Source organism: Amborella trichopoda, chromosome 8, assembly GCF_054954075.1.
Source record: "Amborella trichopoda isolate Santa Cruz 75 chromosome 8, AtrichopodaSantaCruz75HAP2 v2.0, whole genome shotgun sequence".
Classification (NCBI taxonomy): domain Eukaryota; kingdom Viridiplantae; phylum Streptophyta; class Magnoliopsida; order Amborellales; family Amborellaceae; genus Amborella; species Amborella trichopoda.
In genome coordinates this window covers 11,132,686-11,157,439 of record NC_142343.1, presented here as the reverse complement: position 1 = coordinate 11,157,439, position 24,754 = coordinate 11,132,686, and the positions used below count along the sequence as shown (strand labels likewise).

At 37.3% G+C, this 24,754-nt stretch overlaps 1 protein-coding gene across 2 annotated transcripts; it reads left to right on the top strand.

Annotated features, from left to right (window-relative positions):
• The first annotated feature begins 2,861 nt into the window (after positions 1-2,861).
• On the top strand, positions 2,862-23,855 carry LOC18436022 (rhomboid-like protein 19). 2 transcript variants are annotated; one of them, XM_011625767.3, is made up of 8 exons: positions 2,862-3,102; positions 13,589-13,707; positions 15,643-15,703; positions 20,177-20,343; positions 22,080-22,194; positions 22,290-22,492; positions 22,738-22,875; positions 23,594-23,855. In XM_011625767.3, the coding sequence occupies exons 1-8, from the start codon at positions 3,082-3,084 to the stop codon at positions 23,679-23,681; spliced, it is 912 nt and encodes a 303-aa protein (XP_011624069.1). In that variant the 5' UTR covers positions 2,862-3,081; the 3' UTR covers positions 23,682-23,855. The 2 variants fall into 2 exon arrangements, 1 of the variants encoding a protein (XP_011624069.1); XR_016060530.1 differs by lacking the exon at positions 22,290-22,492 and having other exon boundaries at positions 2,942-3,102.
• Positions 23,856-24,754: the final 899 nt, after the last annotated feature.

The following is a 24,754-nucleotide window of genomic DNA, read 5'->3' as shown; positions in this document are numbered from 1 at the left end:
TTTCGAATGTTGTGACATTTTTATCTATTGGATTTCACATGCGACTAAAAATGATTGTGACCTTGTACAAAAAAATAAATGGTCTCATAATGTAAAATCCCACGATATTTTCTTTAATTTTTTTTTTTCTTTTCATTGATTAAATTCTTGTATGTTAGTTTTCTTGCAAGTACATAGGCTTTGCAGTTTGTGTACGGGAATCAATCATAAAGTGCCGAAATCTTTTTAATGGCCTGAAAAAATATTTCTATGTTGATTATAAAATATGAAGACCCTAAAATGGTGGAGATTTCATATATTCGAGAACACTTGAAAATAGATAAGGTAGATGATAAGTTACAAGACGCATTATGTTTAGGACCCAGTTTTCATGCGGCCAAGCCCGCATAAATAGAAATGCAGGCATTTTAATAAGCCTATTTTTAAGATGGATCTTAAGACCTAATTTTTATGGACATGCAATCTCTAACATGGAGACCATGAATACAAGAACATAAATAAATTTTGAAAACTAAAAATAATAATTCTAATGAGAAAACATTTGGACCGTTAGTTTCCATTATTTTTAAAAAGAACACTACTTTCATCCATCTTTAAGATGGACGCTTTACACTTTCTAGACTGCATATGTAGAAATGTGGTCTAACCTGCATGAAATAATTTTCCTTATTTTTAGAATGAAATCCACTTTTCCTTTGATAAGGTCAAAAAGCTAAATTAGTGGATTTTTCCTTTATCGGAACTACATTTTTAAGTAGGGTTTTGAGATGTTTTACTTTTTTATTTTATGGGCTTTTTATGTACACATTGGAAAATATTTTCATTATTACAATTACAATATGGTCTATATTTTCATGAAATTTACGTGGCGGTCTACTTTCATGTTTTTTAATTTGTTTTTTCGAACTTGGGCCCTATACCGATGTTAGCTAGATTGGACTTTTTTTCCTTTCTATTCTTTCTATTTTCTTCAATTGTACGGCTATCCAAAAGGGTGGAGGTCATTCGGGGGTATGTCCGATGATGGAAATATCATCTTGCCCTAGAGTTTGGCAATTTGATGTCCCAAAGGTTAGATATCCCCATTATGGGGAGTGTTCCTTTATTTTGGTTCGTTTCCAAACATTGGAGTGACTTTATTTTTTATGTTTTTATTAAAAACTCTATTCAACGTTTCCAACATCCGAGTGCCGTTTTTTTTTTTTTGCTTGTCCAATGTTTTAGACGTTGGACCGATTTTTGGTCATGGGAAGAAGTCTGAGATTGACACTATCAAATGTGCTTAACTCCGGTCTAGTATCACAAATATCGGGCCTCTTAGAACTTAAAAAAAATAATCCTTGTGAGGAATTGTTCAATATTTGTGAACTAGATTAATGACACGTTAATATATATGTTTTGGGTAATTTGATGTTTCTAACATTGATCAGCCCATAATTGGGCAGTCGGTATCTTAAACTTCTAGGGGTGGCAACGGGTTGGGTCTAGGTCTAGACCCGGACCCAGGCCCGAATATATTCGGGTCTTTTGGACTTGGACGTGACCCATTAGGTCCAAAAGTTAGATCCATACCCGTACCCGTTTGGTCCCGAGTCTAGTCAGGTCCATTGCCACCTTCATTATGAGTTCTTTTTTTTTTGACCTTTCTTTACATTATATACCCAAATTATTGACAACAAAGTCACAATCACTTGCCATTAGATTTCAAGCCGTCGTATTTGTTGTTTAATTGCTAAAGATGATTATAAGTTCTTATCGTATACAATCCTTAATACGCCCAAACAAATAGGGCTAGAAGTATTTTATTTCAAACAATTCATAGGTAGGAGTCGAATCCAATCAGACCCAGACCCAGACTCGAATAGTGTTCAGGGTCCAAATTTTAGACCCGGATCCAACCAGTTGGATCCAAATACTGAACCCCTATCTGGACTTGTGTTTGGTATACCTGGTGGGTCCCAGGTTGGGTTCAGGTCCATTGCCACCCATGGAAACATCAGATGGCCCCAATATATAACAAAATTAAAAATATCAACTTATTATACTCCGTGGAAAAATAGGAATAGAAAATCTCAAAAAATGATCATCCACATAATTTTATAAAAAAGAATGTGATCATATTCTAATGGAAAATCTTTTATATGCTATCCGGTATAGTGGATTTATACATGCCACCCTTCTCTCAGCCGTATGATCAGAATGGCCAACTAAGATGGCCCCAATCACAATGTCACACTTAAATAGTATTTTATTCTTAATTGTTTTATATAGAACCGAGGTTCTAAACACTTAAATAGTATTTTATTCTTAATTGTTTTATATAGAACCGAGGTTTTAAACAATCAAAGTAGAACCCACTTCAAAAAATTTAACTAAAAGAGGTTGTTTTGATGCCTAAACACCCTCAAATTGATTATCTCGATCTCAATATACATGGTCATGAGAAAAAATAATAAATTTTAAGTTTTAGAAATAATGCATCTTGTAATGTATTTTTGGACCATCAACTTTTTAGATTTTCATAGATCTTCTCAATCTACACTATTTATGAAGTTTTAAATTTTATGATAAAAAATAAAATATATTTTAAAAGTAATGATTTGATAGGACCCTTTCCACTCATATATATAAGACCCTAAAGGATCATTATTAAAATTGATATAGATCTCTAAAAAAATCATCATATTGGCGTGAGATTTAACTTTTATAGAGATTTGTGTCAATTTTAATAATGACCTTTTAGAGGCCCTATATGCATGGGTGGAAAAATATCTTATAAAATCATTTATTATATTTTAAAACAATCAAAATTTCTATAAAATCATTTATTATATTTTAAAGCAATCAAGATTTCCAATATTGAAACCGCGTTTCTTGCCACAATTTGAAGATGGGCTTTACTTTGATTGTTTAGAGCCTCGACCCTATACAAACCGCACCCAAATTAAAAACCGTCCTCTGCCTCAAAGCCACCTACCTTTTCCCGCATAAACTCTCCTATTCGCTCTCTCTCTCTCTAGATTCCTCTCTCTCTCTCTCTAGATTCAGGATTTGGGCATCTGTCCGGAGGAACACCGAGCCATGAGTCCTGCAACTTCTACTGTAAGTCTTGCTTTTCTTCGTCTTCGTCTTCGGCTCAAACCTTCAACACGCCTTTCCATTTTCATTCACATTGAGTTCTCTTTTTCTCTCTTTCTCTCTCTCTCTCCATATCTCTCTTGAGTTTCACACTGTTGTTTAGGCGCTCCTCTCTATCTGTAATCTATTACGTGCGTTTGAAATTGGTTCAAGTTTAGCCTTCTCTGTTTCCGTGTGCGTGTTGTATATAATTGTTGAGGACCTTAAAGTTTGGCTCTCTCTCTAGATTTCCTATCTTCTTGATGTTTCCAAAACCATTTTTCTTTTCAATTATTGAAAAAATAATTAGCCCATGCTGAGCTGAACAATTAGAGCAATTGAGTTATCATGGTGATTTTTGGTACTAGACCTTCAGGCAATTTGGGACTCGAAAATTGAAGATTGATACTGGTTATGAGCTTATCTCCCTCCTGGTGAAGATGCCTCCATGCTAGCTTACTTGAATCCTGTATTGATACTCTCTTTTTTTGAGAATGTTAACCGAAATTTCATTGAGAGAATGGAAGTGTGACATTGTAGAGAGAGAGAAGAAGAAAGGGAGGGGAAAGGAAGGAAAAAAGGAAAAGAAGTAAGGCAAGAAGAGAGGGAAAAGTGAGGATGACAGAATCAATTGTTACCTCCAATGCAAACAGGCCATTTGAGCTAATGCATCTGCGTCTCCATTTTTCTCTCTACAGATGTGCTAAAAACAAACCTCGCGGCCTTTGAGAGTGTATAATATTTCTCTCATGGACTGTTTGAACTCCCGAGGTATAGAGTGTGGTTTATTGCACCACTTGATGACATTGCTAGAATCCCCTTCAACAATAACATTGTTGTGCTCATTTGACAACCGGGTCACTCCTGTTTGTGTGGACAGACTTTCGCTTGAATGGCCTCTCAACCATTTAAGGTTCCTTGATAGCTCCAAATGGTGGCCTCTTGAGAGTTTCTAAGTAACCCTTCATAACCTGCTGCTCCTATTTCCTTTCTCGCACTCCCATCAAAATTAAGTTTGAACCATCCCTTAGGGGGAGAATCCAAATGCCAATCCTACCGCTCTTGGGCTTCTTGAAGTATAGAAAATCTGTGAAGTTGGTTTGGAAGTTTGCTACCTGCAGATCCTGAAACTCCTTCAAGGCTTAGGCCCAAGAGGTCTTGGTTGAAAGGATGATATGCTTCAAGTACGCAATATCATGACCTTTACCTTGGAATACTCTGTTGTTTCTCTTTCCAAATGGGCCGAACAACTGCAGATATAGCGATCCTCCACAATGTTAATCCCAACTTCAAGAAAGGAGGTGATTTGATTTGAGTTATAAATTCGGCTCTTGTTTTTGGGATAATCCATTGCCATTGCGACAAAGCCTTGAGCCAATCCCTGATTAGAGCAGCTGTTTTGCAATGTAGGAGAAGATGGTTATTGGTTTCCTCTTGTTCCTTGCAAAGTAGACACATTTTCACTAGTATCATCTCCCTCTTATGAAGCTCCTCTATCAAGAGAGATCTATCATTGTCCGCCAACCATAAGAAGGCTTTATCTTTGTGCGGTATCTTGAAGGCCCATATACTAGGTATAATGACTAAACCTTTGATCCATTGATCAACATAGATAATGTCATAAAGAGATTTCACAGAGAAGACCATCAGGTCTTAGATCCCATATGACCCTATCCTCTTCTCTGAGCAGAAGAAAAGCTCGGTAGAGAATGGCCAAGAAGGAGAGGTATTGTCGTTCAAAAGCGGTGAACTCTCCTATGAATGAAATCAACATTCCATACTATCCCATAGTCCTCTCCACTAAACACCCTTTTTAGCAAAGCATTCTTCCTTTTGGCTCTACCGTATAGTTATGGGAATTAAACTTTCAATGGAGTTGGTCCGAGCCACTTTGAGTGCCAAAACTTAATTTTTCCTCCATATCCAGGCAGCAATCTAGCATATGATTGGAATAAGCCTCGGTGGTCTTAATACGTCCCCAAACAGGGTAGACGGACGGGCTACTTCTTCTACTTCTTGTCAGGATCCCTGTGACATTAAGGACATATTTATTATGTACCCGGACCCATAGTTGATTATGATACTGAGCCAATCTCCACTACGTCTTAGTGAGCAACGCTTTATTAAAAGGTTTTAGTCATCTAATACCTAGGCACCTTTCTTTTTTCGTAAGCAACTTTACTCCACTTTACCAAGTTAAACTTCCTCTTTTCTGCAAACCCACTCCACAAGAATTGCCTCATTAATCCTTCTAATTACTTAATTAGCCTGGCAAGGGCTCTGAACAAGGAGAAAAAGTAAACTGGAAAGTTAGCCAATGTGGATTTAATGAGTGTAATACTTCTCAAAACGAGATACTACTCTTCAGCCATCCAGTTTATTGCAGAATCTAGTAATGATTGGGTCCCATGAAGATGAAGATAGTCTGCTATCGAATAACAAAATTCCCATGTATTTGGAAGGAAGAGTATCACTCTCACAACCCAGCTATTGTGCCCATTCTCTAATGTCTGCCTCCTCACAATCAATACCCATAAGCTTTGTCTTATTCATAAGGATTGTGGCAGATCAGTTGGTAGCACTTAAGGAAAGTCAAACATGTTGTATATGAGACCAATCCTCTTTAGTGAGAAGTATCATCTGCATACTACAAATGGGATATTAATGGGCCCTTATGTGATGCTGGTAGGCCTTGTAGCTGTCCTCTAGTTTTTTTTTTTAATGTTAACTTTTGTATTAAAACAAAAAATATTTACATGAAGAAACGACTACCGACAGCATCCCACATATTGGGTGCTCAGATTACATACAAAAAGTGCAAAAAGTGCAAGAATGCTCGCGGGGGAAAGGTAGAAATTACTAATTAGATGACAGAAAGAGCAAGACTGCTTATGGGGGAGAAGGAGAAATTACCAAGTAGGAGACACTACTGAGGACTCTGTTACAGCGTGAGCAAAAGTGTGTGTTGTTTTAGCTTGACGTCATTGCAGTTCTATGTCTCAAAGAAAGAAATAGAGGGGTAGGGGTAGAGGGAGAGAGTATGTGTTGCTTGGGAAAAATTGATAGCTCTCATCCTGAGGGACTGGTAGTTCAAGGAGAGTGTTGCTGGGCCGGGTCTTGAGGGGCATCAGACCTGTGATGCCGGACGATCTTGCTCACCGGGTCTTGAGGGGCAGCCGCCGATTAAGCATATTCATAAGCATAAGACAAAATGACTTAGCCACCAATTTATAGAGGAAAGGAGAGAGGGGTCTCCTTGCCCGAGTCCCCTTGCAGCTTTTTGAAATATCCCATTGCTTTGCCCTTCACCAAGACTGATAAATGGGCTGAACAGAGACAACCCTGAATCCAAGTCCTCCATTTTTGTCCAAGTAGTCCCACTCAACCCTGTCATAAGCTTGCTTGAAATCTAATTTGCATAAAATCCTCTTAATTCCAGTTTTTTTAACATGGTGGATGGTTTCTTGAGTTACCAAAATCATTACCATCATCATCATCAAAGCCTTTTCTCAACTATTTTGGATCGACGACACGAATCTTGGTCTGCCATTCTGCTGTATCAAGGGCCATACCCTCAGTGAGGCCATAAGTCCCCATATCTTTATTCACTACTTCCAACCATGTCCTTTTGAGATTACCCCTTGCCCTTTTTGAGCCTTCCACTTGAACCAACACATACCACCTAAAAGGTGTTGTACTGGGTCTGCACTGCACATGGCCAGAATGCTATCTAGAATTTGTCTATCTTTGTTAAAGGCACTTTGATGCCCACTAATGATCTCCTGAGTAACGGTTTTGAGCCAATTAGCCAGGGCCATGGCTAGGATCGTATAGATTGAAGAAAGAAGACTAATAGGACGTATGTCTTGAAGAGTTTGAATTGCCTTCTTTTTAATAACGAGTGAGATGAAGGTGGAATTGATGGCTTTATTCACCACCCCCGTACTATAGAATTCCCTGAAGAATACCAAAAAGTCTAATTTTATAACGTCCCAATACTCTTGAAAAAGGCTATTTGGAAGCCATCAGGCCCTGGGCTTTGTCCCTGGAGGGAAAATAGGGCTTCCTTAATCTCATATTTTGACTCCTTTTCTAAAGCTAGCGCATGGTTCGGAGAGAGTTTCTCAAAGGGTGTCTCCTCAAGATTGAAGGGGAGTTTGGGCTCAGAGGTGTAGGCCTTTGTGAAAAATTGGATTATGGCTCTTTCCTTCCCTTCCCAATCATCGTCTTGTACTTCTGGAATCTCAATCCCTGAAATGCTGTTCCTCCCCCGTCTAGAGTTTGCAATTGCATGAAAGTACTTGTGTTATTGTCCAATTCCTTAACTCTGATCAAGATCGAAACCAATAAATCTCCTCACGTATTAGCAAGTCGTCCAACTCAGTACATTTGGCCTCCTTACTCAATTTCTGATCCTCTGATAGACCATTTTTCTGCTCCCATCTATTTAAATCATTGGTGATCTGCTTGACTTCAGCAAGCTTGGATTTGAGTTGGCCAAATTTTGCTCCACTTCACAGTCTAAGTCTATGTTTAAGGATTTGCAGCTTCTTGGCAATTACATGACCTCTCCAACCTTGTCCATAAGTGTTTTGCCACAACAATAAAACTTCATTCTGTAAGAACTGCTTTATAGCTGCATCAATTCAAACCTAAATGGTGGAGGGCCATAGATATCCCCTTCCATCCTCAAAAGCAGGGGTGTGATCAAACGTGCAATTGGGTAGGGCCTTAACTTCTGTTTTAGGCCACAAGTTTTCTCAGGATGGTGTAGCGAGGAATCTGTCTAATTTTGATATATAAGGATGGGTGGTGGAGTTATCGGACCACGTGTATTTAACAACCTGAATATGGAAGTCAATTAATTCATTGGTGCAAATGAATTTGTAGAAATTAGACATGGCAGGTGTGATTTTATTAATTGCATTCAATTCATGCGGCCAGACTAGTCTGGTTAAAATCACCCTCCCCACGGCATGGTACATTACAAGATTGAATAACGTTAGCCAAGTCACCAAAAAAAACTACCTTCAATTTTTGGGCTACGGGCCCATACACCATCAACAAGCACCAAAGAGAATGTGGCTATGGGCCACAAAACAAAGCAGACAATATTCTATTAGATTGCTAAAAAATTGACCCAGTTAATAGTGCTGAGTCCTAAACAAGCAACAAGCTGCTTGACAACCCAACAGATGACACAAAAGATAACCCAAAAAGAGTACTACCCTAAGGGGCTGTTTGGGTACCTGGAAATCTATTACGTGACAATAGATTACAAGGAAATATTGCATTTCCACTGTTTGGGTACACTTAATCGTAAGGAAAGGGAAAGAGATTACACGAGATTTCCCCAAAAATCAAGAAATCCATTACGTGTGGTGATAGGTAAAAAATCTATTATGAGAGTGACGGGTAATTTTGGGAAATCTTTCGTGTGCGTTTTTGCCTACCCTATCCCTGATTAGAAAAATCTTCTAAGCCCAAGCCCTCTCTCTTCATAATAACTACTCTTCATAATAACTAGGTGACCCCTCCCTTTTTAAGCTCGGCCCTTATCTGAAAGCATCAGCTGTCATATAAAAACAAAAATAATAAAAATAAAAATCAGTAATCAATGATAAATTACACAACACAATCATAATAAAAAATTTCACACAACATAATGTGATCCCTCCCTGTTTAAGCTCGTCCCTTTATCTGAAGGCATCAGTGTCGTATAAAAACAAAAATAATAAAACTAAAAATCAGTAATTAATGATAAATTATGCAACACAATCATAATAAAAAATTTCACACAACATAATCCTCATAAGAGATTATTAAAATCTCAATTGAAATAACATACCTCTTTAGTCTCCTCCAATACCTCAAAATTTTATACTGGAATTACTAAACCTTCTAGTTTACTAATCAAACTTCTTCCCCTTTTTTAACTCGTACTTTACAGATTTTGAATTTAGTATCATAAATTTATTGTTTATTTGAAATTATATAGAGAGACATTTGAAAGACTTCTATAATAAATAAATAAAAATAGGCTTATCATAATAAAATCATGTTATTCCAATCATATTCTTCCAATGACTTATCATGTTGAAACCAATGTCATGTTAGAAAACGTGTGATTGCATATAAGTGCCAAAGGCACTTAAAATAAGTAGGAAATAGTGTCATGACTGTAAAATGGTACAAGTTATTATTAGAAATTCTTTTTGGAATGGTGATAATGTTATTATTAGAAATATTTTTGGAATAGTGTGATGATTTTAATTCAGTATTTTAGTGGAATTTTGTGACAAAAAAGAAGAAAATGATAACTTTGCATTTTAGTAGAATTTTGTGACAAAAAAGAAAGAAATGATAGTTTATAGGCACGTGCTGGTAAAATGTTGGTAATGCATTTCCTCTATTTCTTCCAGACATAGCCAAACAATAACACTGTATTTCCTAGGTTGCATCTAAATACTACCCAAATAGTAACAATCCATTTACAGGTAATGTATTACATATTAATGTATTACGCCAGTAATATATTTCACAGACAATATATTTTCAGGTGTCCAAACGGCCCCTAAAAGTATTTAACCAGAACCGGTGTAGGGGAAGACAACTTTGTCTCTTGTAATAACACCATGTGAGGCTTGAACTCCCTGGCTAATGGTCTTAGAGCCCTTCTCTTTCTTGTCTCTCCTAACCCTCTGATGTTCTTGGTAATAAGCCTCATTTGGAGTGGAAATCCTTCCCCACTTTGGTGACCCAGCCAAGCCAGCATTAAGAGGATCGAACAGAACCTCTGCCTATAGCATCTCCATCTCTCTGATGAGTCTTGCGCCTGCACCTCATCTCCTTGGATTCTCCTAGGCCATCTGCACTTCTTGAACATCCGGTTGCGCCCCTACTTCGACTTCTTCGGCAGCCAGGGGTTCCTCCTCTTCTTTAATAGAGCCTTTGTAAGTAACATGCATGGCGGCCAACATATCCCCAACCTTTGCTCTCACTGCATCCCTTCTAGGGGTTTTGTCTTTTTTCCAGTTGTGGGATCTAGGCAATGGATCTTCCGCAGAAGAGTTAGAGGACTCCATGACGATGAGGGGAGGGTTTTATTGGCATCTTGCAATGAACAAAGCTTTAACTATTTGAGCCTCCAGCACCAGCATATTAGGAAGAGTGATTGCAATATTTCCCTAGTTGAAACCTTTTTCCCATTGGCGCATGGTCATGGAAGCAGCATTGGCAGGAAGGCCATAAACTTTATGCGGGTTCTGGATGTAAATCTTTGGTCTGTGGGCTCGCCAATAGTAATACGCTGGTTTTCCATAGGGGAAGCACTGGTTGAGAACGGCTGCTGTTCTGAAGCAGAAAGGACCAAAGCACCGCAAAGAAAGACAAACCAGCAAGGTTATACGGTTGTGCTTCTCTTTGAGCGTTGGAGGTCCTGACCAGTTTTATCACCTTCTTCGTAGACCTTGACAGGGTACTCAAAAAAGCAAGAAAGCTTCCCGAACTATCAAATGCAGATTTACCTCTTTTTTTATTTTTGGGTAATTCAGTGGGGGTGACGAGCCCCTACCCGTTTTTGAAATCGTTAGAGGTTTTGGAATGCGTTAGGTGAGAATAGAAATCGAGACCATAGCTAGGGCACAAGTGGTGCTACCACCACAACCCCAACCCCATTCTCAAATGCAGATTTACCTCTATCTTTCTCTGTGCACTTTGTACTCTCCGCCATCTCTTCATCTACAATCTGTGTACTTGTCGCAGACATCGATGAGATGTAGGGTGGAGATGAAAACTGCTGCGTTGGCCTTTCAGTTTTCGATCCCCAACCCTCATCCTCACTGTTGGATGTGCCATACTCATGCCCATTCACATTAAAGACACATACCGTACTCTTTGCCGTCCCTTATGTCTGCATGTTGAGAATGTGGCACATGTCGGTTGGATGAAGTGCTGCAATGTTGGCTGCTGAGTAGGCTTAGATCAGGCTTAGATCCCACTAACGATCTGCTACTTCTCCCATCACCGACAGATGCACCAGGTTGCTCTCTACTCTCGCCACGTGCCTTAACAGGATTCTGCCACGTGTCCTTAAGAATAGACGACGCAACAAAGGGTTGAGAAGGCCTTGGCGGTCTCAATGGAGGACCTTTAGATTTTGAATTTGAATTTACATGACAACTTTATGCCCCTTTCTGAACCTCTTTGCCTTTATCAGAACCAATGGACTTTCTCCTCCAAATCTTCCCCTTGATAGGTGGTTTTTACCCTGATTGGAATAGAAAGAACGGTTACCTCTCTGTGAAGGATGGGGCTTCTTTCTCTTTCTGGAAACTAACGTCCATTGCTGCTGAGATTTAGGTGGTTGCTGGGCCTTCTTCGAGTCAGGGATGGTATGAGTGGGCCTTTCTTCTTTCTCCCTCTGCAAATCCCTCTAAGGCTCTTGAACTACTCTGTTGGCCATGGTAGAGGATTCAATGCGAATAAGCGCTTCGAAATTGTCTTCAGCCACCTTGAGGATAAGCTCACTTGGAATTTCTTTATCTGGTAGCTGAAGCACATTGATCCTCAGTTGCTCTTGAGATTCCCCTGCAGACATGGCTCCAATCGACTGCTATTAGCTTACTACATTCCTCCGCGAATATCATAAAAATCTCTTTAGTCCAAGCATCTGTGGGAATGCCCTCCACTATCAACCAGACCTCTAGAAGCTTCATCTAGGAATGGTTAGTTCTAGGAGGCCACCATTCAAGGGTTGTCAAAGACCCATCAAATCTCCAATGCCTCTGTTTGAACACTCTCTTAGCATCTGCAATATCAGTGAATACTATAAGAACCCTACCTGCTGGAAGCTTCCTAAGAGTGGCACACACCTGCAAGTCTTGTGACACCAGTCCAGAAGCCCAAGGAAGTCCTTACGAGGTAGGCAGAAAGAACAAACCATGGCTTTTGACAAGATATCCCTCCAAGGTGCTAGAGCCAACTAACCACTTTGACTGGCTTGCTCTGAGCTCGCATCAGACCACACCCTTTTGGCCGATGATTCTCTTGTCCATGTTGCAGTCCCTGCCTACATGAACCATCAGAGTTTGTCTCCAATCTGCTGAAAATCCCAAACCTCCTCATTCTCTTCTAGCATCAGCGTGGTAGTAGACACACCAGTTTACGTGAATGTCTCTCTTATGTGCTTACCCACATCCGACATTTACTTATTCTCATGTATACACACACACAAACTCGTGTGCATTAAGTAGATAAGTTTGCTTTTAGATTTGCATATTAGGGAGAGACAGGCAAGTACGTGGTATGAGTGAGATAGACACACATACATACACACAAAGTAGGACTGCATATTGACATGCTAGAGAGTGTGCCTGTGTTCATACATATACGGGGAGAGATCTTCCACAGATTAAAAAATGTGGGGAAAATGATTGTCAAGGCCCTGATGACAACAATAGACAGAGGCCCGACTGCCCATTCGCCCCATGACAACAATAAACAGAATGGGAGAATGAAGGTTGTTAGACTGGAAAACCAGAAGCATCTTGGAATTGTTGATAACGGTTACACCGACTTTTGGCACTTCTACTAAGGGGCTCTTTCAGTTTTGGCAAATATTACATGAAATGTCTCTGGAACAACCCTAAAGTGCCATGTAGTACCACTTCGTGATGGAGATGTTAGTTAGGCTTATGCAAATATATGTCTAGGAGGAGTGCAAGTTCTCACCAAATAGGTGAAGGGTTGACCATGATTGCAGGCCATTCACTAAGTGTGATCAAATGGTTAACAAGCTTCTCTTGGGCTCCGTGGAGGTTGAAAATGATTTTCTGTGAAGTCTAAATTCAAATATGTATTGGCTAATTTTGTTGTTATAAACGTGATGCATGCATCAAGGGATGCCAATATGGTGGCTGATAGATTGGGGGCTTTGGGATTTTCATTTATCTTGTCATACTCATAGACAGTTTTTGTTAATGTTTTCATCACTTGTACTCCTCTAAAGTTCTTTTACTTGGCAAAAGTACAATAGCTAATTTACTCGCTATTGAAAAGGAGGTAAAATATGTAAAATAAGATAACTAGACAAGTGCACCTCTTAAGAAATGATTGCATATTGTATGTTAATACAAGCTAATTAGTAGTGTAAAAATTTCCTCATACCAAAAAATATAGTTTGCATATTTCAGCTTGGATGTTCCTTATTTGTTGTTTAATTTTTGTTCTAAATTGTAGAAATCTAAATGGACAACATTTTTTATTTATGCTACTGTTTTTGCGTTCCATTTTGATTCGGACTCCTGTTTATTCTTTTGTTCGAGTTTGGTATTGGCTATTTCAAATAAATTCCAAAATCGGGGTCCCTGTTAGTTGTTATTGATCATATTTCAAATTTCTTCCCTTTTTTTGGGGTAATCATTACCATAGCACTAGGGCCTGATGTGCTTGAATTTTTTTCTCATGTCAGGGTGGTTTAACAGGGTATACGAGGCTATCCAAAGGGCTGGCTGCTATCATATGCATTGGATATGTTGTTTCACAACTATTTCCTTGGATACTTGGCTATGTCACATTGATTCCAGGAAAGTAAGTATTACCTGATATCTGAATCATTTTCCTAGTAAAGGTTTACATCGTAGTACAATACATTATGCATGGAATTTAGAATGTAATTGGGACTTAATCTTGGGCATTTGTTGTTTATACTAAACCTGTGTTGTCGATCAGGACCTGAAATTTCCTGCTTCTGCTGTTAAACTGCTGATCAAATTTATTTTGTGAACTAAATTCTTATGTATTCCAGAAATTGCCTGCAAGTTGAGATGGATCCTCTAGGCCTATGCTCATTCTTATTTTTGAAATCCAAGTGATTGATTGTTTTTATTGAAAGATTAGTTACATATAATTGTGGAATTAGTCAATAATATGAGAAATACATGATATGAAAACACAATAATTCTATATGAAGACCAACTATATATATAAGTGAAAACCTGTGGTGTCTAAACATGGACATGGTTAATCAACACAGGAGGGAAAAAAGAAAAACCATAGGATCAGGATGTCCACGGCGCACACTGTTATCTTACACCTAAACTATTTTTACTGAACTCAAAATTTCCAGCCTATTTGTCTTTGCTTCTGATTAAGTGCTATTTTGTATTTACAATACAAAACTTGGATAATAAATCCTGATTCCTAAAGCTAACACCATAGGCCCAAATGATAAATGGAGTGATGACATTGGGTGACTTAGCTCCCTTCTGATTGTTCCTTAAACAGGGAATACATTTAGGTTAATTAGTTCTGATAAGCTTATATGTGCCAAATATCCCAATAGTTTTATATTACCCCGTGTGGTATGGTCCAAGATGATATTGTTTTGTTTTCTACTGGTTGTTTGGGCTTTAGTTTTTTTTATCGTGTCAAATGAAGTTCATTTCTAGTTTGTGAAGCAGAAATTTGTTGTGTTTGCATTTTGTTGAAAAAAGAAAGAGAAAGTTTCTGTGCTGTTTAGAGTTCGTAAAGCTTGTTTTGGAAAGAGAAATTCGGAGAATGCTTTGATCTTGTGAGATGATATTTCTGTGTTTGCAAGTCATGCAGTTGTGTTACTTTATTAATGCATGAGTTCTTCAAGGTTGAGATTAGTCATAATTCCTATCTTTACATGCTATCGTTTCAACGGTTACAAAATTGATGTCACTTGTGCCTCTCAAGTAAGCTCAACGATACCAATAATTCTACTTGGTATCCACCCCTCAGCAAGAATGTACGTTATGTATCTGTTAGCATGCTACATCAGGTTTTGTAACTATCTGAAATCCGAGTACTGGTTATCCTTTCAAAAGTTACTTGTAAAAGTGGCTGCAGGGTCTGTAGTTTCCTTATCTCTACATTCCTTTGCCTTTATAATCCTCTTTAGACTAGCAGAGCTTGGCATGAATACTATGGATCCAATAAACATTCCATTTGTCTAGTATATTAAAACTCAGAGCCGTTTGTCTTTACAGATGAGAGCGAGTGGTTTTGGCTTGATAGTTTGTAGACTATTGTTGATAGTTACATGATTATCTCACTCAAGAATGTTGAGGTCTCTGAAATGTTCATTTGATTCAAGAACTGGGAAGGAGAATGTCCTCCTCAGTTCAGCTATTTGCTGATGATTTTTTGTTGGTGAAATTTTGTTTGATTGTTGTTCTGGAATCTATGCCCGCTAGATGATGAGTTTTATGTGGAGAGATATCCAAGAGAAACTCTTCCATTTCCTTGTTGTAGCAGCCACAATTAAAAGCTGTTCTGTTTTTTAGTTTGAAAAGTAACAACTAAAATCTACCCCTTTAAAAGCTGTTCTTGTAAACAGATTAATGTCTGTTCTACTACAGTAATCTAGAGCCCATCTTTGATTCTTCTCATATGCTTCTTCTTTTTCCTCTCTCACCCCCCTCCTCTCTCCCTATCTCCTGGTGTTTGCCTTTTCATTTTCATTTGCTTTGTGGTCTCATGCTTTCTTGTTATATGCAGGACTATACCATTTGCATGGAATGTTATTACTGCGGGGTACATTGAGCAGTCAATATTTGGGGTAGATCTTTCCAGACTTGTTAAAATGAATTATAGTTGCTTTTTACTACAGATAACTGATGGATAGTAGTTCTTTTTCCCCTCTTGTTAATCGATATTTATGATTTTGTGGTCAAACAATATGAAACATAGCTGGCTATCCATTACATCTCTTTCTACATCATGACATGAAAAATATAGAATAAAATTACAGCAAATCATTTTAGCCACAAAGGAAACAGACAAACAAATGATGACAATGCAAATGATGACATTTATGGCTATGTAGGTAACTTGCTTTGTTTCTTAATGTTATTCTGATAAAACGTAATTAATTCTAACGCAAGAACATTACTCTGTCTAAAATTAAAGTATTACTTAGTTGTTTGGCAGGTGCCATTATACATGTATGTCTATTTGTGTGTTCCTATTTTGTGTTGTATGTTTATATGATGAGTTCAACTTGACGCCAATTCTCCACTTTCATTTTTGATACAATTCTCTTTTTTGCTTCAATTCTGAGCAGAATTTAACTGAAATAAACTTCGGAACCGTGAATATCCCAACTGAAAGAGCATATAGACATGATGATAATACACCTATGCGCCTTATAAAATCAAAAGGGTATTCTGGATTTTACGGGTCTCATCATCCTTTCTTTACATTTGATTAAATTAAAAACACGAGAAATTTCAGGAAGTATAAGTGAAATTTCAGGTGGTTTTTGTACAAATATTACCAAGAAAAGATTTTTTTTTTTACAACTTATTCAGGAAGTTCACAAACTAATTTCACGTTTTCTGTGTCATCATTGGGTCACTTCTTCGATAGGATTGATGAAGAAGAAAAGATTCTACGAAACAAAAGCCATGATCACTGTCTTGAAAAAGTAAAAGGAAAGGCCTAGTGTTTTAATTCTCTCTGCAATTCAATGGGGTTTGACCTGAAACAATTGGAGATTTATTTATGCAATGGCATACTCTGCCCAAATCTGGGATCATCCTATGGAGAATAACTTTGGTTCCAATTTTATGGTCCATTAGGATGGAAAGGAAGGATAGGCTTTTCAAATCAGAGGAGCACTTAATTGAATGTCTGATACATAAAATGAATGTGACCAATATTTCTTGGGGAAGGTTAAGAAAATAAATCTGGGGTATTTCGGATTTTTGGAATCACTGGCTTTCCATCTCCATGAGATTTGTGCCTCACTCATCAAGCTATGCTAGTTGGAAGACTTCAATGGAACCTCAATAGGAAATTTGGGCCTGCAGAAGCAAGAGCTCTCCTGGTTGGTTTGAGAGCCAGGCTAGAGTTCAATAGCAGTGAAAGGGGGCACAGAGAATGTAATCAATGGGACAGTAAAAAGGTGGAATATCCTTGGAGATTTGCGAATACTTTTGAGGAAATCTTTTACATCTTTAGTAGGATCAGAATATCTTTTATTTATATACGAAGGTACGCAATAAGTTCCAGGGAGGATATTACTGAACCACTTATGTAGTCACATGTTTTTGGTAGTTACACTTTTTAATTGCAGATTTCATCCACTGGATGAATTACATTCGTTTAAAGAAATTACACATGTAAATTTTTTGATCAATGAACATGCAGTTAATTATCAAAAATAATATAGCAAAACAAGAATTCTATGGTAATAAAAGCCATATCAGTATACAATTTTAAAAGGAGAATAATAATCCCATTAAAAGGTGGAAAAAAGAAGAGGATGGCTACAGAATTAAATTTCATTACCTCAAAGAAAAACGGAAAGGGAAAAGAAAAATTACTACAAAAATAAAATTGGGCAGAGGATGAAATTGTACAAAAATGTAACTTAATTACTACTCAAATAAAATTAAATGGAGAGAGATGCCCTTCTGGTTAAATAAAGCCTTTTAATCAGGCTGTACTCAATAATTTAGAGCACCCTTATTTGGTGTATGGATAAAATACCTTTTTTACTTCTACAGATATATGGGGAATAGTGTGAAAGCGGTGTGAAAGCCTATCCTAAAGATATTTGTAGGCACACCCATGACCATTCTATGTGTGCTTGCCGCAAATTATAGAGTGACTATTGATATAGCATATCTAATTTTGAGTGGATGAGTTATTTCATGATCAGTCCGAAACCAAGTTTATTCTTAACATATTACCTTGGAATGACATCTTTATTGGTATGATCGTTAGTAAAACTCATTAATGTGCATATGCCTAAATCTGACTTGTGATAGTTTATTAGAAACATAATGCCTTGGAACGACATCTCTATGGATATGATGCTTGGTAAAACTCATTGGTCAGAATGCCGAAAACTGAATCATGGAGTCTTGTGGATTGACAACTTAAGAGATCCAAACAAATGGTTTTTAATGTTAAGGTTGCTTTGCTACATTATTAGAACATATGAGAACTGTATTTTATGAACTAAGAAAGAGGATGAATCCTTACATAGAGAGTTGACATGGACAGAATCATGTAGATACCTTTAAAATGCATACGCAATGTATATAATATATGGACAGAACAAATACAAGACATCAATGATTCAAAACTCGGCTGAGTCCACTCAGATTTGGCTGAGTTACTCGGACTTGGCTCCTTGCTGAGTCACGAGTACTTGGGTGCAACTCTGGCAACCTAAGAAAATTAAAAGCAAAAACTTACAAAAAGAAAAATGTAAAAATCTGGAATCTATGTAAAAAATTATGTATGTACTTTGGATGTTTTCTGCAATGATTTGTGAGTTTTACTTTCATATCCTTATTTTTATATGTTTATCTTTTTCTAGATTTTTCTAAGATTTCTCCTAATATATATATATATATATATATATATACTATCATTTTGGACTTTTTATATTGCCTTTGGTTTTGTTTCAATTATGCAATTTTCATTTCATTTTATTTTATTTTATTTTATTTATTTATTTATTTATTTTTTTAAACTTTTTAGAGCCTTTTGGGCCGTATACACTACTTGGCCAAGTTCATTTGAACTCAGCTGAGTTATTCACCTCGGGCCAGGGCTTAGTCTGAGGTCCACAGTGAGCCAAAAACATTGCAAGACATAATCATCAGTATGCCCCTGATTTTGTATACCATGCTTTTCCTAGCTGTGGGAATAACGAGGCCAAATGCTACTATCTGAATTTTCAGACTTGTGAACTTCAAATTGTGTCTTGTTATCTTGCTGTTTGTCCTAGAGTTATCTTACCATCATTTCAGTTACTGAGGATTAGTCTAAGCATAGAAGTTGGGCAATGAGATTAAGCGCTGTTGTAATATATGTATTATTATATTTTAAGGTTATCCTGATGTTATAACTCATGGAAAAGATGGAAACTAGTCTAGTCTCAGGACCTCATAAACATAGTTGTATCCACGATGGCTAGCCTAAGAAACAGATATAGGGGCGATGTGGAAAAGGACACAGGGAAGTTTGTTATGAGCTAGAATATACCCCACACAATTATTAGACTGTGGGAATCTCTAGAGGAAACAAGATATGAGAAACTCTAGCCTTGGGGAAAAGAGGTAAAGTGAGACCCTACCAGACAGCTGGAGACTTTCCAAGTCTGATATGTTATTAGGATGATAGGATACTCCATTTCTCCAATTAGGAGACTCTTCCTTGAGTCAAAAAATGCCTGATGAGGTCTCCTGGAATGATTTGTATTAGCTTTGTGTAGGAGTTTGTGAAGAATAAGCTAAAGTTTTAACTTTCCATATGATGGTTGAATAGTATAGCATATGCAGTCTGTTGAAGTATGCCGTGTTCTTTGGTTTAATTGCTTATTTTTCCAACTTTAGTCGGTAGTTACAAAATCTGTCTTACATCAAAATTGAATTGGCACCTAGGATGCTTTGTAGTAATTTTTGGTGCTCCTTTTGTGGCGCTTTCTCCTTTTGGTGGATCTATAAAGAGGATAAGCAAGTACTTTGGACAAATATCTCATAAGCATATTTATATCACTCAGTAAAATTGGATACCAAATAAAAAAATTTGTTCGTTGCACTTACTTTGAGCCTTCATCCTTTGTTGTTGAGATTTGTTCTATGTACAATAGCTAATGTGACCATACTGCACTGCAGAAAAGCAATGAAAATCTTTGAGGATAATTAGAATCATCAAACTTCGATTGATTTCTAACTATAATCTTTTCATCTGAAGGATCAAGCCTAGTGTTTTCTTCCCAAAATAAGAAAGGATTGACCCCTTGTGTATAAGCTTTCGTAGATATCCTAGGTAGTTGCTATCTGAATGGCTTGTCACATGCTGTTTTTTTCCTCTCTAGTTTTCTAGGTGTTCTTTTTTTTTTTTTCCAAATTTTGAACTTGAATAGTGAATTAGGTTTCTATTTTTTAGTTCATTCAAATAATTCCATTTTGTACATGTATAGAGACTAGAGCTAGGCCCTTGTTTATATTTGTTACAGTAAAACTTCAAACTAACTTTGTTAGCCACGCTTCTCTTGTTAATTCCATGGCAGTTGATTTTGACCATAATTGGTCTTCTACTGGGTGGGAAGCTATTAGAGCCGATATGGGGCACTCGAGAGTTCTTGAAGTTCATTGTCTTTGTGAACTTCTTCACCTTACTTGGGGTATTTCTGACTGCAATTATTTCTTATGTCGCAACAAAGAGAGAAACATATCTGTAAGTAATCTCATTCTTCCAAATAGATTTTTAGTAATTGTTGTCGAAGAAGGTTAGTTGAATTATTTAATTGTCAATAAATTGGTGTTTCTTATAATAATTCATGTTTTTGAAGTTTGAATTCTTTTACTAATAACCCTTTTGTCTTGGCAAGCAATATTTATGTAATAATCGTAATAAGCAGAAAAATGTGAGATGAGGTTGTCAATGAATCAACCATTGGTATGCTCTTTGGACAAAATATGTGACGACCTTATAAATGTTCTCTTATCTATCTATCTAAGAATTCTTGTAAGGTGTAACCATTGCTTGCAGTGTTCTCTCCAAAAAAGTTCTATTAGGCTGCAAGTTGTTTCCATTTTTGTTTTAACAGGTATTCTATTGGGTACCGCAGAAACAGCTAGAAAACATGCTTTGGGGTTGGAGGGGGATCAGTTTAGAGATGATTTATGGTTATGGAACACATAGAAATCACCATAAGGCAACAAATAAGGGTCTGCTGGGTTCAAAGAATAACCTCAAGATTGTGAGATGAGCACCATCCCATTGAGCTATGGGCTTGAAGTCATACTGCTTGCTTCCTCTCTTATTCAATTACGATTTAAGAGATTCATCCACCGATAGCCCCTCACTGTGGGCCTTATATTTCCTCTGCCTCATACCTCATGAAGAACCAATATCTCATCAAGCAAAGAACCATCACAGAAAGGGCCCCTGTGGATGAGAAAAATCACCTTCCCTTCTCATCCTATAACATATCTTTACATTTCATTGACCTAGTTTTTGTCAACTACAACAACTAGTTATAATGGTAATGCAACCTATGTGACATGAGATCTCTTATACTTTTCTGGGACCTAGGGCTTTCCTCCTAATCATTCTAACTGCATTTGCCATGTTCTTTATAAAAAAAAACAACTGCACTTGCCATGCAACACCCCTGTTGTGCTTCTTTCATAAATTCTGTGTGAAATCTTCAAAGGTAGGCATGCTTGCTATCTAACCAAAAAATTTTTAACACCAAATTGAACTAGTGAACCTATTTCAAAGTGGATGTTAGCTATCCTGGCTTTTGCCATGATTCAAGGGCACAGGCCCATAAGTCGATGAGTAGTTGGTGGTACTTCCAATTGATGCAACAGGGATGAACAGTGATTATCTGTAGGGGATATTAAGTCTATTTCTGGCACTATTAACATAATGGATGTCATATATGTAATTTGGGATTTTCAAGAGTTAACAAGCACTAGTGGACCGATTCCCACAATAACCCCAAAAGTTTTTTCTTTTATTTTCTTTTTTTCCCCCCAAAAAAATCTAAAACTATTTTTGTTGTGAAAGAACAGTGCTAGGATGAGACTTGCGGGTAAGCCCTTGTACTGTAGCCATACTTGCATAAAAAGCTATAACAACGAAGCAAAAAATTGAAAAATAGTTCACAATGGTAATTTAGCTTTGATGTGGTTTGTGCATGAAAGTTAAGTAAATTATTGCTTCAAAGTCAGTAAATTGATTGATTCCTGATAGCTTCTTGGCCTTCACTGAGATTAGACTGCTTTTCCATTTTATGTTCCATGCTTTGGAAGTCAAACTTCGTTATTGTAGCTTTTCCGTAGAAGGGTTGTATTACTTATATGGTTGCTTGTCTCATTTTTTTCTGCAGTTCGAATCCAATGGCTATGTGTTCTAAAACTTTTTAATTTTAATTTGTATTGTATTTTTTCTTTTGGTTACAGATACATGCCTCTATCTGGATTTCATGGAGTTCTATCGGGATTCTTGGTCGGAGTAAAACAAAACATGCCTGACGAGGAGGTTGTGGGTTTTGGTAGATTCAGTTTGCGTGCTGAGGTAAATCTTTTTTACGAACTACATTTGTTCCTTTAAATTTGAAGTAGTACTAACTTCTTCTTTCATGATTTCATTGCCTTCCAATTTGTAATCAGTGGCTACCATCAATCCTGGTCTTGATGACTATTGTTTTAAGCTTCTTCACAGTAGAAGCAATGCGGTTCGTTCCATTTGTGATTTTTGGAACTTACGGAGGTTGGTTTTACCTACGTTATTTTCAAAGGAACCCAGAAACCAATTTAATTGGTGATCCAGATGATGAATTTGCTTTTGCCACATTTTTTCCGGACTTTTTGAGGTAGTATTTGCCAGTTCTTGATGGATTTCTGGGTTTAAATTTCTGCTTATTTCACTTTACTATTTTTAAGCATCCATCTGTTTGAGCTTCCCCAGGGATACATTTCTTGCTATTATTATAACAGATAAAATAAATTAATAGAAAAATTTGTGCCAGCAGTTTTTTTTTTTGTTGCAGATTCTTAAAAGCATGTGATATGGGTTTCTGTTACTGCTATATGATTGTATCTCGTTCAATATTTGCAGGCCAGTGGTAAATGTTCTAGCTTTGGGTTTTCACAAATTGCTATGTGGAAAGATTGCAGTATCTAGAAAAAGTGACAGCCATGGCTTAGACAGTATGTCAATGACTACATCAAACCCTATCGAAGCATCAAGGAGGAGGTAAGACGGTGAATTTAACCATTCAATAATTTCTTTCTGTAGCTGATCTTACGACTGTTTTAAGTATATTCCCAAACTGCATCACATTTCCTTATGACTGTGATACTGTAAGTGAAGGCATGCATCTTGTCAATTTGGGCTCAGCTCCTCAGCCCATGAGAGCATGCATAGCCTGCAGCTTGTATACCGTTCAGGAGGGCTCCTTGTCGTATCCTGTGTTCGTGTATCATGTCCAACAATCATAACCCATGGTAATGAGTGAGTGATGGACCATCAAAAGGTTGCACATGGTATTATTAACTAATTGTGATTGTAAACAGAAAATGAATCAAACATATCAGATTGTTCTTCAAGGACACTATGATAATGAGAGAGAGGGAGAGAGTAATATTTGCATTACGAAATGTGTTTGATATATATATATATATATATATATATATATATATATAGAGAGAGAGAGAGAGAGAGAGAGAAAGAGAGTAATAGTTGTATTATGAAATGCGTTTAGTGGTTTAGTAGGTACATGTGCATGGGTGAACACAACCTTAAGAAGGAGACAGTTAGGAACTGTTTAAGAATGAAATCTGGTTGAGATCTTTGCAGAAAGATTGCAGCCTTTCCAACATCCTGCATAAGTAACATCCTTTTTTCCCTCATTAATAGGAAAAGCAAAATTTTTCCCTTGATGGCTGAGGGCTTGTAGTTGTGAGTTGTACAGGGATCGCGGAGCACGTGCTTTAGATGAGAGGTTGTCACTTGCCAGAGAGAAGGATAGCAAGGAAGATTACACCTCAGATGTTGTCTAAGGGGTTGACTCTTTTTCTAGAGATCTGTTGATTACACTGACATGTACTTTACATGATAACTTTCACACAGAGAAAGAGGTGCAGAAGGGTCAAGGCACTCTATTTGTATTTGGAAAAACCGGATGCATCTTGATCATTCTTTCATGTCACATGTAAGAAAAAAAATTTATTTTCCTTCTCTGTGTAATCTTAAATTTTTAGGTGATTTTTTTTGTCTTTCATGCATTTATTTTTGTAAAGCCTCTTGGTCTCGTTTAGAGGAGCCATACCCGTAAAACGTTAGGACCTGTCTTTAATCTCAAACTAATCTGACCTTCTTTTTTTATTTGGCTTTTGGTAAGGGGTCGTTTAGTGGAACCATACCCGTAAAACCTTTGAACCTGTTTTTAAACTCAAACTAAGCTGACCTCCGTTTTTTATTTGGCTTTTGGTTTTTTGCCTCTCCAAAATTTCATCGTCTTATGGGGTTCCCACTTGTGTTCGGTACATAGTTGCGTGGATCTGGCTTTCCTCTCTTGGAATCTCAATCTGGCAATCCCAGATCTGGAGCTTGACCGCTACCGCCTCTCTCCCATAAGGGAATATTGATTCCTACCTATATTTAGATCTCGGTTCCGAATTTGACTTGTCTCTACCCTTTGTTTCCTCTTTTTCATCTCTCACAAACACTTCTTTTATCTCCCACTTAGCAAACTTGTGCCCATAGAACCAGGGAATCCCAACAATCCTTTTGTAGGTTAATCATCCTTGGTCCATCCAGTTATTTATATGAAAGGAAATCCTACTAGGAACAACCTCTGAAGATTGGCTCTTGAATATCCAAGAATTATTTCCTATACAACAAAGAACATAACAAAAGTGATCATCTACAAATAGACCGTTTATGTCACAATCATTTTTGTCCTTTAAATTTTAAAATAGGTGGTTGTAAGAATGTTATTGAATAGACACAAAGTTTCAAAAGAAAATTTTCGATTTTGTGATTCACTTCAAGCCACATCTAATAAGTGGGAAAGATTGTGACCTCCATGCACGAAAGTTAAAATGGTCTATTTGTAGACATTCCCATTACA